At 42.5% G+C, this 16896-nt stretch overlaps 1 protein-coding gene across 2 annotated transcripts in view; it reads left to right on the top strand.

The window, feature by feature from the left end:
• Positions 1–16896, top strand: part of LOC126416142 (EP300-interacting inhibitor of differentiation 3) — a 105968-nt gene that overhangs the window by 75918 nt on the left and 13154 nt on the right. For both annotated transcript variants that reach the window (XM_050083687.1, XM_050083688.1), the window contains exons 5-6: positions 14971–15175; positions 15605–15720. In XM_050083687.1, coding sequence (XP_049939644.1) covers positions 14971–15175; positions 15605–15720 — 321 coding nt within the window. The remainder of the gene's footprint in view (positions 1–14970; positions 15176–15604; positions 15721–16896) is intronic.

Here is a 16896-nt window from a genome sequence, read left to right as displayed (position 1 = left end):
GTGTGACCCTTAGCGGCTTACACATAACAGAAAATGGGAGTCTTACAGGGATTGGCACTGTGTGTTCCATTTTCCATAATTGCAAAAAACTTTATAACACCACCCACAGGCCCCAAGACCTCACTGTACCTGTACGTAGACTTTCTGCTAATCACTGCACCATTGCTATTTTGTGTCTCAGTTCTGTACAGCATAGTGGTATAAGGTTGACAGTATAATGTTTTGCCAACTTAAAGTGTGAGTGTGTGTCTGGGTTATACTGATTTATTTCCCCAAACCACATTCCACTTCTTTACGAGATGACTTACTTGGGGTTTTGCAGCCACTCTTCTCTACTGGGTAGCTGGCTGCTGGAAACTCTTGACTACTTCTCCATCAAATAACGCTAGGTATAGGAACTTTCAAGCCTCTTTCTACTGGTGTAATAAGTTGCCACACAAGCTTTACATTTCGTCAATCAATGATGTATTTGACTTTCAAGCACAATAAAAATTCTCACTTTCATCATAATATGTAACTTCAGTAAGACTCTCATACAGTCATATGTTAGAAACAAATTAATTTACATTCGAAAGAAAGTCTGCGTAGACACCATGAATTTCAGAAAGAGAGACAAAAAACATCTTGCCTCTCACAAGGCTGAGTCAAGAGTCTACAAGAACACTTTTTCAACCCTTACCCCCCCCCCACCCCCCCCCACCCCCCGCGCGCGCGCACACACACACACACACACACACACACACACACACACACACACACACACACACACACACATAACAATAGTCAGTGACACAATAACCACAGAGCTGTTTATAGATTCTGTGGTTCTTCCTTACACACTCACTAACACATCTATGGATTGTCCGACAGGTACTTCTCAGTGCCGTTCGACCGCTGCATCTACTTTCTTCCAGCGACTGATTTTAAACCTGCACACACAAACATGTGATGCGCAGTAGGTAGGATTTTACCATCCCACACGCGTATCTAAAATATCATGTGTTCAAGATGGGAGAAGGCTGAGTGGTTCAAGAATTTATGCAGAAATTCTCGAATCACTACAACAGTTGAAACATTCCACATAAGCCGTGTTAACTAACCTCTGAGCAGAAGCAGGAATCTTGCCACCACAAGTCTGAAGCCAGCAGTTACTCGCAAGATATGCAGACAGTGGTCTGTAAAATATCTGAATACCCTTTGCCATGTCCTATTTTTGTTCTGACAGTTTTAGAAAACAAGAGTTTTGTCAGGTTGCCACTCTGGAGCCATTAGCCGTGTGCCAGCCAGTCATGGTAAACATGTGGGAGTCACACATAAAACTGAATTCAAGTCAAAATCCCACAAGCATGTCATAGCTTCGGCTAGTTAAACTATTCAGTGTTGTTTTTGTCTTCACCCCCCCCACACCCCACCCCACCCCCCCACCCCCCTTTCCGCTGCAGTGGATGCTGCATCAGATAACCACTCCCACTTTGTGGAGTTACCTAACGCGAAAATGTAGAATTACATTCAAATGAAACAAAAATACCATTCGTGAATTTGCATTCTGTGTTGCCATCAAATTACTTTCTGCCTGTGTTTTTACATGAAAGCTCTATTACAGGACAATTCTAAATTTTGAAGTTGTTACAGTGTCATTGAAATGCCAAATGACTGCAACCTCAGTAGCAGTTTGTTATGAACATTTACGTGGGTTCAGCCTCTTGAGAAATGCTTTGTCTTTCACTTATTTTGTAAACATGATATGGTGTATTTTTCAAAAGCATTTGAATATGTATATGATTTTCATACGTATCATGTTACAATAAATAATAATTATCAAAAATACGAAAAAAATCACCATTGCAGACTCTGGAATTGTTTCGGTGTTCTAGAACCCAATTACATTGACAACAAATGGTGTTCATGTGATGTGGGCCATTTCACCCCCATTACTTTGCTTGGTTAGGCATCAGCTGTATTCTTACGTGCCATCCAGCTGAGAAAAATACGGCCAACACGATCCTCAGTGGTGCTCACTGCAAGTCTTATAATTGTGCGGTTCCGAAATAAATTATGGTGCAGGGAAATGTTCGTGCTTTACTTTGTCCTCTTTAAAAGACCAACTTTGTAGGCTTTTTGTTTGCTGTTAGGCCAATTGGAGTAACAGTACAGATTGTGAGAAATAACCTCTGACTTCTCCTACTGGACTGGATCACTGACATCCCCATTGGACACCACTGCGGCAGGTACCTCCACCTTGTGGTACCTGACAGTCTGTATTGTGGGCTGAAGGAGAACACAGGTCCCACAACATTCCAACAACTATTTTAAATGTGGTTGTGTGACAGCAACCATACAAAAATATGTTAATTATAAAACAGCCAACTGATTTCAACAAAATTTTACTTTTACGAGGTTTCGAAACCAACTGTGGCTATCTTCATCAGAAAAGCTGAGGACTAAACAGTTTTTATTCCAAACAGATTTATAAGACGACTGTATGCACATTCAGCAAGTGACAAACAAATTTAAGATAAAAAAATCTACTCACCAAGCAGCAGCAGAACACACAAATAAGAAGGTTGTAATTGCCAACCTTTTGAAGCCAGTGGCTCCTTCAGGCAGAAGGGTTGAAGGGGAAAGAAGAGGAGTGAAGGAAAAGGACTGGAGAGGTCTAAGAAAAGGCGTAGATTTCAGGAAAGTCACCCAGAACTGCGGATCAGGGGAGACTTACCACACAGGATGAGAAGGAAAGACTTATTGTTGGGGACTGCATCGGATGAGATTTGAAAACCTGAGAGCTTAAAGGTGGAAGACAGGGTAATGTGCAGGCAGATATTAATGCTTAAACATCATGCATGATTTAACAAGAGGGAAAAGGTAAGTTCCTTGTACGTAACAGAGGTGGGAGGGGGAGCTGAAAAATAGACAGGTAAGACAGTGAAAGACATAGAAAACTAAAATGGAGTAAAGCGAAGAGTATTTACCGTGAAGAAGTGCTGAGACGTAAGAAATTAACGTAAATTAAGGCCAGGTGGGTGGCGAGAACCAAGGGCATGTAGTGCTAGTTTCGCCCTGCGGAGTTCTGAGAAACTGTTGTCTGGGGGAAGAATCCAGATGTACATGTGGTGAAACAGGCACCGAGGTCACAATTATCATGTTGTAGAGCGTGCTCTGCAACAGGATATTGCATGTTGGCAGTATACATGCTCTGCCTATGCCCATTCATCCTAATTGATAATTTGGTGGTAGTCATGCCGATGTAGAAGGCCGAACAGTGTTTACATAACAGCTGGTATATGACATATTTCGTTTCACAGGTGGCTCTCCCTTTGGTAGTACATGTTTTGCCAGTTACAGGGCTGCTAAAGGTGGTGGTAGAATGGTACAGAAAGCGAGTCTTGCAGTGGGCATGGTCACAAGGGTAGGAACAATAGGATAGGGAGATGGGCGCAGGAGGAGCATAGGGGTCTGAGAAGAATATTGTGGAGATTAGGGGAAATGATGGAAAACTATTCCTGGTGAGGTGCGCAAAATTTCAGACAGAATGGATCTCATTTCAGGGCAAGATTTTAGGGAGTCATGGCCCTGTCGAAGTAGCTGATTAACACGTTCCAGGCCAGGATAATACTGAGTCACCAGTGGTGTGCTCTGAAGTTGGTTTTTGGAGGAATCAGCAGTACAGGGATTGGATGTGATGGCCCGGGAAATCTGCTTTTGAACTAGACTGATCCACTGAAGGTTGAGGTGAGAATGGTGGTGTACTGCCATAAAGAGTCTGCTTCTGAAGAAAAAAAGATTTGCCTTGAATGCCAAGGCATCCAAGAGGGAAGGTTTGAAATACAGCCATAGCACCCGAGGTAAATGCATTTGTTGGGATGCAGACCCTTTACATCAATACACAACCATTCGCACCACAGCCTTCACTGCACGTAATTACCCCAACAGCCTAGTTAAAAAGCAGATTTCCCGTGCCATCTGGATTCTTCCCCCAGACACCAGTTTCTCAGAACCCCGCAGGTGGGAACTAGCAGTAAAACATATTCATGATCTTGCCACCCACCTTGCCTTAATTTACGTTAATTTTTTCAGTCTCAGTATTTTTCACAGTAACTACTCTTTGCTTCACTTCGTTTTAGTTTTCTACGTGTTTCACTATCTTACCCCTCCCACATCTGTTACATACAATGCACGTACCTTTTTACTCGTATTAACTCGTGCATGATGTTTAAGCATTAATCTCTGTCTGAATATTGCCCTGTCTTCCTCCTTTAAGCTCTCAGGTTTTCAAATCTCATCCGATTCAGTCCCCAACAATCAGTCTTTTCTTCTCATCCTATGCAGTAAGTCTGCCTTGACCCACGGTTCCGGGTGACTCACCTGAAATCTGCCTCTATTCCTAGACATCTCCAGTCATTTTCCTTCACCCCTCAGAGACACACTGCTGACAAAGAAATGTTTTATTCAACTTAAAGTACACATCACGTCGGTAGTAATGTGAGGCACGTGCCTCACTCCGTTGACCTCGGTGGGCATTGACTCGTGGCAACTGCTTGCGCCCCAGTGAGGAGATGTTCACTGAAACCAGGTCAGACAACAGCCAGTGGCCCAACAGTAAGCTGCAGCCCTGGCATCAGCAGTGTTTCTCTACTTATGCTGCAATGGCATTTGTGTGTGGAACAGCTGTCTCTCAGTGACTTAGTTCTTCACACTGGTCAGATGCACAGTGGTACCAAGTCCCACAAGGAGACTCAGTGCAGTCAGTGGTGCCCTGTCATCTCATCTAGCATGGATATGGCATCATGGTGGTGCTGCTGGACTCGTAATGAATCTGCCTCAAAATTCGTATGGCTTGGAGGCACCTTTGTTGTATTACTATCGAGCCCCCAGTATTAGCACTGTGCAGTTCAGTTTTCCGCCGAGTATGGCTAGCCCATCTCACTCACAATCATTTTGCATATTTATTATTGTGGCCCATATCACTACTCTGCACTTACTGATCCACAGTTTCTACTGCAGTACTTCGCAGTGGCTTCCCTACAAATTCTCACTAATCTAACTAAAAACTGGGCAGCGGCATTACATTGCCCCCCTCCATGGGCAGGACGCAACCCCTCTGCTCTTGCTCAGCACTTGTTCTCCACTGTGACTGCTTCTACTTTTGATCTACAAAACAAGTACGCACTGTTGGACGGGCAATCATACACTTGGCATCTCATCTGTGTATCTGGTGGTTTTTTAACCCTTTGGAACAACTTTCAGAACTTTGTCCTTCCAACAACAGTTCCCCCTGTACTGTCCCAGCAAGCATACTTCCAAAACTATCCACACTAGAAAATCACATACACCACTACCATTCACAACCCTTCAACAATTAGCCCCACTTACTCCTCCCACCGTAGAGCTCATTGCAGACTGAATTTCCCTCAAAATGCTTGGTTTTCTGGTACTCCTGCTCATCCAAAAAGCTTAGGGTTGCCTGGTGGCACTCTCTCATACAAATTACACCTTAGTGTACTTGTACATGGTTTAACTGGTTTATCATGTGCAACAGGCAATCATCATGACAGCTCTACACTGGCAACAGCTTTCTGCCACTGAAGGTTAACCTTGGCATGGTGTTTAATCGGAACGTTTACTTTCAGGCTCATGTTGTACTCATCACTCACTTCATACTTGTCGCATACATCAGACTTAGGCTGTGCTGTAAAGAGCTTGTCGCAAAAGTCAGCTGCTTGCCCTGCAAAGTGGTGACCCATTATTTGCACTTGTGCTACATTCTAAATGCCTGGTGCATACTCTTCAACAGACTGAGCCACATCAACTTTATTATCCTCTATACAAACTCCTCATACTTTTCTTCTTTTCACCCCGTTTCTGGGGAACTATATGTACCTGTACTGTTTCTGCTAAATCATCCGCAACACAACTATCATCATCTTGCACATTCCCTGTAGTAACTAAAATAACAAGGCCCCACTCATTCCTGTTACCTCAGACTCCACAAATCCTCTGGATATTTGAACTGGTACTTCGATACTGCCTACAGGAAAATTAAAGAGACCTTTGGAGATAAGAGAAAGACTTGTATGAATATCAAGAGCTCAGATGGAAACCCAGTTCTAAGCAAAGAAGGGAAAGCAGAAAGGTGGAAGGAGTATATAGAGGGTCTATACAAGGGCGATGTACTTGAGGACAATATTATGGAAATGGAAGAGGATGTAGATGAAGATGAAATGGGAGATATTATACTGCGTGAAGGGTTTGACAGAGCACTGAAAGACCTGAGTCGAAACAAGGCCCTTGGAGTAGACAACATTCCATTGGAACTACTGACGGCTTTGGGAGAGCCAGTCCTGACAAAACTCTACCATCTGGTGAGCAAGATGTATGAAACAGGTGAAATGCCCTCAGACTTCAAGAAGAATATAATAATTCCAATCCCAAAGAAAGCAGGTGTTGACAGATGTGAAAATTACCGAACTATCAGTTTAATAAGTCACAGCTGCAAAATACTAACACGAATTCTTTACAGATGAATGGAAAAACTAGTAGAAGCCAACCTCGGGGAAGATCAGTTTGGATTCCGTAGAAACACTGCAACACGTGAGGCAATACTGACCTTACGACTTGTCTTAGAAGAAAGATTAAGGAAAGGCAAACCTACGTTTCTAGCATTTGTAGACTTAGAGAAAGCTTTTGAGAATGTTGACTGGAATGCTCTCTTTCAAATTCTAAAGGTGGCAGGGGTAAAATACAGGGAGCGAAAGGCTATTTACAATTTGTACAGAAACCAGATGGCAGTTATAAGAGTCGAGGGGCATGAAAGGGAAGCAGTGGTTGGGAAGGGAGTGAGACAGGGTTGTAGCCTCTCCCCGATGTTGTTCAATCTGTATATTGAGCAAGCAGTAAAGGAAACAAAAGAAAAATTCGGAGTACGTATTAAAATTCATGGAGAAGAAATAAAAACTTTGAGGTTCGCCGATGACATTGTAATTCTGTCAGAGACAGCAAAGGACTTGGAAAGCAGTTGAATGGAATGGACAGTGTCTTGAAAGGAGGATATAAGATGAACATCAACAAAAGCAAAACGAGGATAATGGAATGTAGTCTAAGTCGGGTGATGCTGAGGGAATTAGATTAGGAAATGAGGCACTTAAAGTAGTAAAGGAGTTTTGCTATTTGGGGAGCAAAATAACTGATGATGGTCGAAGTAGAGAGGATATAAAATGTAGACTGGCAATGGCAAGGAAATCGTTTCTGAAGAAGAGAAATTTGTTAACATCCAGTATTGATTTAAGTGTCAGGAAGTCATTTCTGAAAGTATTCATATGGAGTGTAGCCATGTATGGAAGTGAAACATGGACGATAAATAGTTTGGACAAGAAGAGAATAGTAGCTTTCGAAATGCGGTGCTACAGAAGAATGCTGAAGATTAGATGGGTAGATCATATAACTAATGAGGAAGTATTGAATAGGATTGGGGAGAAGAGAAGTTTGTGGCACAACTTGACCAGAAGAAGGGATCGGTTGGTAGGACATGTTCTGAGACATCAAGGGATCACCAATTTAGTATTGGAGGGCAGCGTGGAGGGTAAAAATCGTAGAGGGAGACCAAGAGATGAATACACTAAGCAGATTCAGAAGGATGTAGGTTGCAATAGGTAGTGGGAGATGAAAAAGCTTGCACAGGATAGAGTAGCATGGAGAGCTGCATCAAACCAGTCTCAGGACTGAAGACCACAACAACAACAACAACTTCAACATTACTCTGTTTAACTTTGGCATAATTGCTTTGCGTCTTCAATAACATCCTAGGAAATTCTATTAAGACATTATTTACAGTTACCATAATCTTCCCACTCAAAAGATTGTCATCCTTTCGTGACATTTTTCCCTACTCTTAATAAAACCTTCTTGGTTTTCAAGCCATGTCAATTCAAATAAAATTCTCAAGCTTTCTATACTAACCCCACCATTATCGTCAGGAGTAAAATTACTGACTGGTGGGGGCAAAGAGTAGGACCACTGGCAGCAATCAGAGGGCCGAAATGATGCTTGCGTGGAAGGTGAGTTGGGCTGCTTGTGGCATCTCCGGCCCTCCACAGGACCGAGTGATGTCAGGTGGCACTAGGGCCAGTGCCACGTTTGAAACTGATGCTTCCGCCTCCCTCCAAGCATTAACCATCTGTCATCATCTCCTTTCAACATCCAAAATCCACCCTCATGCCTTGCTCAGTGTGCACACCTGGTCTGTGTCAAAGTTGTTGCTGTTTATTCCAATCTTGCCCACCTCTTTTATAATGGAATCCCAGTATGTTGACGCATGCAGCAAGACTCTCATGTTCTCAAACTATATATTGTGTCCATTTTTCAAGCAATGCTCAGCTGTGGCTGCATTGTTGAGCTCCCTTTGTTTAATATGTCTCTTGTGCTCAGTACAATGCTCCGTAACTGTGAGAATTGTCTGGCCAATATAGATGCTGCCCCACTCGCAAGGTGCACCATTCACACGGTCACACGAAGAGCTATGTCATCTTCAACAGGGCGCAACATACTTCCAATCTTGGGGGCAGATTGGAACACTGGTCTCAATCCATGTCTCTGCAGTACACATTCTAACTTACTACTCATAGCCCCACTGTGTGGCAGGAAAGCCACCGGCTCGGCTTCTCCTGCCAATTCACAAGGCGTTCTTCAGTGACATCTGGAAGTGTTTGTGAAGTCTCCTTGCTATAACCATTCTGTCTGAACACATGTCTCAAGTGCTGCAATTCGGACTGTAACTGGTCATCATCAGAAATAACTTTGGCTGTGTGCATTAACATGTTCAGGACTGCTTTCTTGTTTACAGGATAGTGAAAATATCGGCATTCAAATATCGATCAGTGTGTGTTTGTTTCCTGGGCACTGAATGACCATGCTGGCCTCCTGCCTTCTGCTAAACTAAAACATCCAATAACAGTAGCTTGCCATCCTTCTGCATCTCAGTCGTAAATTTAATGTTGGGATGGACACCGTTCATGTGATCCACAAACTGGTGCAGTGTATTTTCATTGTAAGGCCATATCAGGAAGGTGTCATCAATGTACCTGTGGAAGCAAGATGAACGCAACACTGCAGAGTTCAGAGCCTGCTCCTCTAAGTGCTCCGTTAAGAAATTTGCGACTGCAGGAGACAGTGGTGAACCCATTGTTGTGTCATCTGTCATTTCATAATATTCATCACAGTAAAACAGGTACATTGTCGTTAGAGCGTGATGGAACAACTTAACAAGTCCAGGTCGAAACTGTTGGGCCAAAAGTTCCAGCGTGTCTTGCTCTGGTACCCTTGTAAAAAGTGACAACTCATCCAGACTAACCGTTACGTCATTTCAGCCTATTTTCATTTTCTTGAGTGTCTGCGAGTTTGCAATAAGATTTTCACAATATCCCAGTTTTGGTGCTAATAATCCTGCAAGATGTTTTGGTAGTCTGTAGTTGGGCGAGCTGATTACACTAACAACGGGCCTAAGAGGAACATGTTTCTTATGTATCTTCGGCAGTCAATAAAGCCTGGGAGGTCTGGTGATGTGGCAAGGCATTAATTTCTTCACTACTTCATCTGGGAAACCAGATTCCTTTAATAATGTCTGTCTTCCTGACTTTGGCCTTAGTTAGACATGCCACCATGAAAGACTCGGAGGACTTGCCTACTCTTCACAGGAAATCATTCTCTTGGACTGCTTTGCATTGTCTACTTTCACCTAATCTACTCTCTTAAAATTCTCAATACCTCACCTGTTACAGTCCTTGTGGTACTGAAAATCCTGGTCCCTGTCATTCTGACCACAACCCGATTACTTCTTATCAATTATGCAAATATAAATGAAACATGCCACTATCTTAACACTTCTCATTACCTTTCTTGCATAAATACTGAGCCATATTCCTTGCTCTGCACAAAATAAAATCAGATTACAAGAACAGTAACCGTAACACTATCATATCTTCTTGCTACAACTGCTCTCGCCTGAGTGGCTGCTTGTAAATCTCTCGCCTGAGTGGCTGCTTATAATTACTACTACACATTGAAACAGTGACTAAACTTAGTTTCACCTCCTGTATCACTATTCATGGTTAACAGCTTATATACTACTAAACAATGAGTGACACCTCTTGTTCTTGACACCCATATTGCTCTTCTCAATCGAGTGAAAACTTAACACTTATATTTGCACTTTCTCAAAAAATATCATCTTCGTTCACCTGTCACATACTGAACTTACAAGCACAACTCAACCCCTGCCATAACCTTTTGACTTGTCTTTACCTTGCAGTCAAACAAAAACACAGCAAAAAGATAGCATTCACCCCATAACATGTCTATGAAACTGTACCCTTGCAATAATCGAATCATCATCTTCATCCATGGATGGCAGTTGTAGGCATCTCTGTAGAGTGCAAATGGCATTTGATAGGATGAGTGGTGGCGGTGATGACAGGCTGGTGGGACCAGACAGGTCAGTGGCACTGTAGCATAAAGTCGCGCGAGGAGACTCTGTGCAGGTGTTGGCTGGCTTGATCTGGCCTCAAACCTATGGCTTATGTCATAGTCTGGCATGGACCTGGCATTGTAATGGTGCTGTTAGGTTTGGAATGAATCTCTCAAAATTCACGTATTTATATGGCTTGGAGGTGCCCTTGTTCCACTACTATCCAGACCCTGGTTACATAGCTCACAAGAAGGGTCTTACTCTGGTGTGGTGACGTCTGCCTTCTTCGTCTATTACTGCTGCATTGTGCAAGTTTTCACTGAGTATGGTTAGCCCATCTCTCAAAACCTTCTGCATATTTGTCATTCTGACTCTTGTCGCTGCACTGCACTTAATGGCCCGTGGTTGCTATTGCAGTATTTCATGGTGGCTTCCCTACAGATTCTTGCCAATCGCTCTAAACATTGTGTAGCGACATTACAGCTTAATGAGAACTGCTGCTCATAAGAAGCGACAATTCCAGCACTCTCCCTTTACTTAGTCAGCACAAGGTTGAGTGCACTACCACTAACGGACTCGGAGCATTTACAGTATAACACTACCCCATTCATATAGCTCCCATACCATTCTGAGCATACTGTAGTATCATTTACTCACATTGATTACAATAAAATTGCTGTGATGCTTTACCAAGAAGAGTGAAAAGCACATTATGAATGAGATTTTGTATTTTCAGTATGTCTAAGACAGAGAGAATCCATAACAATAAGAGGTTAATCAAAGTGAGCAAGGGTAGAATCACTACACATTTCCTCAGGTTATTGCAGTTTGATCTCAATTAATATCATGATAGTGTCACACTAATTGCCCCTTTAGTCTATTAGAATATTAATACAAAAATGATCAAAATTTAATTGTTATTACCTTACAGATTACTCCATTTTGGATTGAATATGACAGGGAAGATGAGGTTAATTTGACTTTCCGTTCATCTTCTGAAAACTTGCTGAATAATTTCTGAATCAGTCTGACAGTTGTTGCCTGGCTCATGATTTTTGTAAAATGTTTCAGCAGCTGGCACAGATTACTCCATTTTGGATTGACTATGACAGGGAAGATGAGGTTAATTTGACTTTCCGTTCATCTTCTGAAAACTTGCTGAATAATTTCTGAATCAGTCTGACAGTTGTTGCCTGGCTCATGATTTTTGTAAAATGTTTCAGCAGCTGGCAGTTAGTATTGAATGCAGACACACTCAGAGATCTCCACAGTTATGGGGGATAACTCTTCTTCACAGCTTGCGCTCCCATATCACAATTCACAATTAGTATAACAACATAAGACTCACTCTGCTGAAAAACTCAATGTCAGCAAATCCATAGATATGAATTCGTGAGCCATAGTAATGCATGATTGAGAACAGACCGATGGACAGAAGCATGCTGTGCTGTAATATAAGAGGAGCAAATGAATTATATGCTTTGCAGAAAACTTATTTATTTGTGTACTACTTTTGAATACAGAAAAGCTCCTTAGTTCCTTTTATATGTTGCTTAAATTTTGCTAGCCTCATATTACTTTGTGATTTTGTTATTATTATTATTATTATTATTATTATTATTATTAATATTAATAATCAAAATAGAGTGGACACTCTGACACTGGTTAATATTCTGATGGTTAATAGTGTGTGTCTGGTTCCACTTCCCCCATTGGACCTGTGTATATGGTTTTCATCTAGATTTTTCTGTTCAATTTGTTGCATTTAAATTACTATTGCTTCCAGACAGATTCTCCAGGCTACCTAGAGAAATGAATCCCATACAATTAGTTCTGCATTGGATTTATGTATTCTCTCATTAATGTGTGAATTTGTTGCAATTTTTTGGCCATAAATGCTTCTTCTGTCGTTACTACTCTTCTATTTACTTGTAACAAGCACCTGTTATCTTTGACCTACTTTGGAGATAGTTGAACAGTGTGTAAGTTCTTTAAATGGCCTACATATATAAATAAATATTTAATGATTGTGAAAAGGAAAGTTGCTACGCACCATATAGAGGAGATACGGAGTCACAGATAGGCACATCAAAAAGACTGTCACAAATATAGCTTTCAGCCATAAGTTCTTCATCAAAATAATACAATAATACACACACACACACACACACACACACACACACACACACACACACACAATAGTTTTCGGCTGTAAGTTCTTCATCGAAATAATAGACACACACACACTCTGCAGTCTCAGGCAACTGAGGCCACACTGCGAGCATCAGCAGCAGTGCATGATGGGAGTGGTGACTGGGTGGGAGTAAGGAGGAGGTTGGGCGGGGAGGGGAAAGGATAGTAGGGTAGGGATGGCGGACAGTGACTTGTTGTTGGCGAGCACGCAGGGACGAGGTGGAAAGATGGTAGGGCAGCTACGTGCAGTCAGGAGGTTAGACGGAGGGCGGAGGAGAGGTAGGGAGGGGGATAGCAGAAAAGGAGAGAAGTAAAAAGACTGGGTGCGATGGGGGAATGAGAGCTGTGTAGTGCTGGAACGGGAACAGAGAAGTGGCTGGATGGGAGAGGACAATGACTAACGAAGGTTGAGGTCAGGAGGGTTGTGGGAATGTAGGATATAGTGCAGGGAAAGTCCCCATCTGTGCAACTCATAAGAGCTGGTGTTGGTGGGAAGGATCCATGTAGGAACAGGCTGTGACGCAATCATTGAAATAAAGGATGTCATGTTTGGCAGTGTGCTCAGCAACAGGGTGGTCCTCTTGTTTCTTGGCCACAGTTTGTCACTGGCCATTCATGCGGACAGACAGCTTGTTGGTTATCATGCCCCCATAGAATGCAGCACAGTGGTTGCAGCTTAGCTTTTAGATCACATGACTGGTTTCCCAGGTAGCCTTGCTTCTGATGGGATAGGTGATGTTTATGACTAATTGGAGTAGGTGGTGGTGGTGGTGGTGGTAGGAGGATGTATGACAGGTCTTGAATCTAGGTCTATTGCAGGGGTATGGGCAAGGAGGTAAGGGGGTTGGGAGCAGGGGTTGTGTAGGGATGGACAAGTATATTGTGTAGGTTCGGTGGACATAGAGTACCACTGGGGGAGGGGTGAGAAGGATAGGGTGCAGGAGATTACTCATTTCATGGCAGGACAAGAAACCCTGTTGGAGAATGTAATTAAGTTGCTCCATACCCCTAAGTTATCAGGGGAATGCTCCTCTGTGGCGGGACTTTGTCGGATGATGGGAGACTGGAAAGATAAGGCAGAGGAGATTTGTTTTTGTACAAGGTTGGCAGGATAATTACAGTTTGTGAGGGCTTCAGTGAGACCATCGGTATATTTAGAGGGGGATCGCATGTCACTGCAGACGCGACAACCATTGGTGGCTAGGCTGTACGGAGGTAGTGATGTAGGAAGGTGGCTTGTTGGGTTGAATAGGACCAGGTGAAGCAAATGTGGGAGAACTTGTTGAGGTTCTGGAGGAATGTGGATAGGGTGTACTCACCCTCAGTCCAAATGGCAAAAATGTCATCAATGAATCTGAACCAGATAAGGGGTTTAGTATTCTACATGTTTCAGGAAGATTCCTCTAGATGGCCCAGGAATAGGTTGGCATAGGATGGTGCCATGCTGGCACCCGTAGCCATACCCCGGATTTGTTTGTAGGTAATGCCTTCAAAGGAGAAGTAATTGTGGGTGAGGATATAGTTGGTCATGACGAGTAGGAAGGTGGTTGTTGGTTTGGAATCTCAGGTGTTGGGAAAGGTAGTGTTCAATAGTGGTAAGGCCATGGGCATTAGGGGTGTTAGTGTAAAGGGAGATGACATCAGTTGTGATGGGCAGGGCACCATGTGGTAAAAGTACAGGAGCTGTGGAGAGCCGGTGAGGAAATGGTTGGTATCTTTTATATAGGAGGGTAGGTCCAGGTAATAGGTTGAAGGTGTTGGTCTATGAGAGCAGAGCTTCTCTTAGTGGGGGTACATTAACCGGCCATGATGAGCATACTGGGTGGTAGGGTTTATGGACTTTAGGAAGCATGTAGAAGGTGGGAGTGTGGGGGAGTGATAGGAGTGAACAGAGCAGTAGACTCCAGGGGTATGTCCTGGATGGGCCTAAGGATTTGAGTAGTGACTGGAGATCCTGATGGATTTCTGGAATGGGTTCTTGTAAGGTTTGTAGGTGGATGTGCTCTCTAGTTGTTAGTTTGTTCCCCAGTTGCTATGGGCTGAATCCACAATGGTGCACCACTGTAGGTAATTACAGCAATTAAATGCTGAGGCTGTTCATGAATAGTGTCTGTGGTAAACAGTGAAAGTACGTGTAAATTAGCTTTCATTATTTTCATTTTCAGAGGAAATGCTTTGTGAAATTCATTGTAGAATTGATACTTCAGTAATGTTTTATTCGTAGTGGCTAGTTTGTGTCAAACTGTGTTACATTGTATCATTTGCCTTTCTGTAATGTCTAAGAAAATTTTAACTGTTCCTTTTTCTTGTTGATTCCATAGGTCACAACTTTAGAGAAGGAAGAGACTGAAATTCAAAAAGTGCTCCAGCGTATGATAAAGGTTCTTCATGCTGAAAGTGGTAAAAGCAAGAAACCAGTATCCTATTTCCATTTTGTTGTAGACCCCAAGTCATTTTCAAGAACAGTTGAAAACATGTTTCACGTATCATTTTTAGTGAGAGATGGTGTGGTGCTTCTGACTTTAGGTAGGATTTCCTAGTATTTGTGAAATTCAGTATCAGAACTTTAATGTGAACATTTGTTTATTTTCTATCCTTCCCACTACTCGTGACAATTCAAAACATTGTCATGTCAATGATGTCACCCCACGGGATGATTGTAAACTTTTTTGTAACTGTTTACTCTTTTATGAAGTTCCCAAATTATATGTGTTGGTTGTGCTGTCTTCAGTCATCTTTTGAGTTAAGTGACATTTACATGACAGCATTTCTTTTGTAATTTTGTTAGTATAATTTTTTATTGAAGTGCACTGCTATTTTGAAATACCTTAGTATGGATGCTTAGGATGTTGTGTTGTAGAAAAATTAAAATATTATTTTAGTGTCTGCATCAGTAGTTAATCTTCTAATGAAAGCAATTAACATTTCAGAAGAAATTGGCATCTCTCTTTTCAGATGAAAACAATGTTCCAGTCCTTGTACCAGTGAGCTCATCTGAGATAGCCAGGAGAGAGAAAACTGGCATCACCAGGAAACAACTCATAATTGATATTACAATGGACGATTGGCAGGTATTGTTTCATACTCTATCCTTTGATAAAAGATTTGCATTTTTCTCATCTTAGCTTTCCCCCAAAACAAATTTGACAGTCTCATTTCCAAACTGCAACTTCATTATATTTTCAAACATTCCATTATTACTTGCCTTTATACGTTATAGTCAGATCTGGCAGCTAAATATTTCATCCAGTAGAGACGTTAAAGACTGACTTCTGATCTGAATGAAACTGTTGCAGTACTGTGTCACCAAGAGGTTACGAAGCCTAGGATGAACCTCTTGGTTCATCCCTATGAAATCCCCAAACCACCTTCCCTACCCTCTGGCTCCTACCCTTGTAACCGTCCGTGGTGTAAGACCTGTCCCATGCACCCTCCCACCACCACCACCTACTCCAGTCCTGTAATCCGGAAGATGTACACGATCAAAGGCAGAGCCACGCGTGAAAGCACCCACGTGATTTACCAACTGACATGCCTACACTATGAAGCCTTCGGGAATGACCAGCAACAAACTGTCCATTCGCATGAACGGACACTGGCAGACAGTGTTTGTTGGTAATGAGGATCATTACCGTGCCTTGGTGCACGGCCAGCACATCTTGGCACAGTGTTACACCGTCCGGGTTATCTGGATACTTCCCACTGACACCAACCTATCAGAACTCCGGAGATGGGAACTTGCCCTTCAGTATATTCTCTCTTCCCGTTACCCACCAGGCCTCAACCTCCGCTAATTTCAAATTGCCACCCCTCGTACCTCACCTGTCATTCAACATCATCTTTGCCTCTGTACTTCCACCTCGACTGACAACTCTGCCCAATCTCTTTGCATTTACAATGTCTGCCTCTGTCTGTATATGTGTGGATGGATATGTGTGTGTGTGCATGTGAGTGTATACCTGTCCCTTTTTCCCCCTAAGGTAAGTCTTTCCGCTCCCGGGATTGGAATGACTCCTTACACTCTCCCTTAAAACCTACATCCTTTCATCTTTCGCTCTCCTTCCCTCTTTACTGATGAAGCAACCTTGGGTTGCGAAAGCTTGAAATTTGTGTGTGTTTGTGTGTTTTTAGTGTCTCTATCAACATACCAACGCTTTCGTTTGGTAAGTTACAGCATCTTTGTTTTTATATATATTTTTCCTACGTGGAATTTTTCCCTCTATTATATTCATATCCAAAATATTTAT

This window comes from Schistocerca serialis, chromosome 8, assembly GCF_023864345.2.
Source record: "Schistocerca serialis cubense isolate TAMUIC-IGC-003099 chromosome 8, iqSchSeri2.2, whole genome shotgun sequence".
NCBI classification, from domain to species: Eukaryota; Metazoa; Arthropoda; class Insecta; order Orthoptera; family Acrididae; genus Schistocerca; species Schistocerca serialis.
This window is presented reverse-complemented; position numbering and strand designations above follow the sequence as displayed.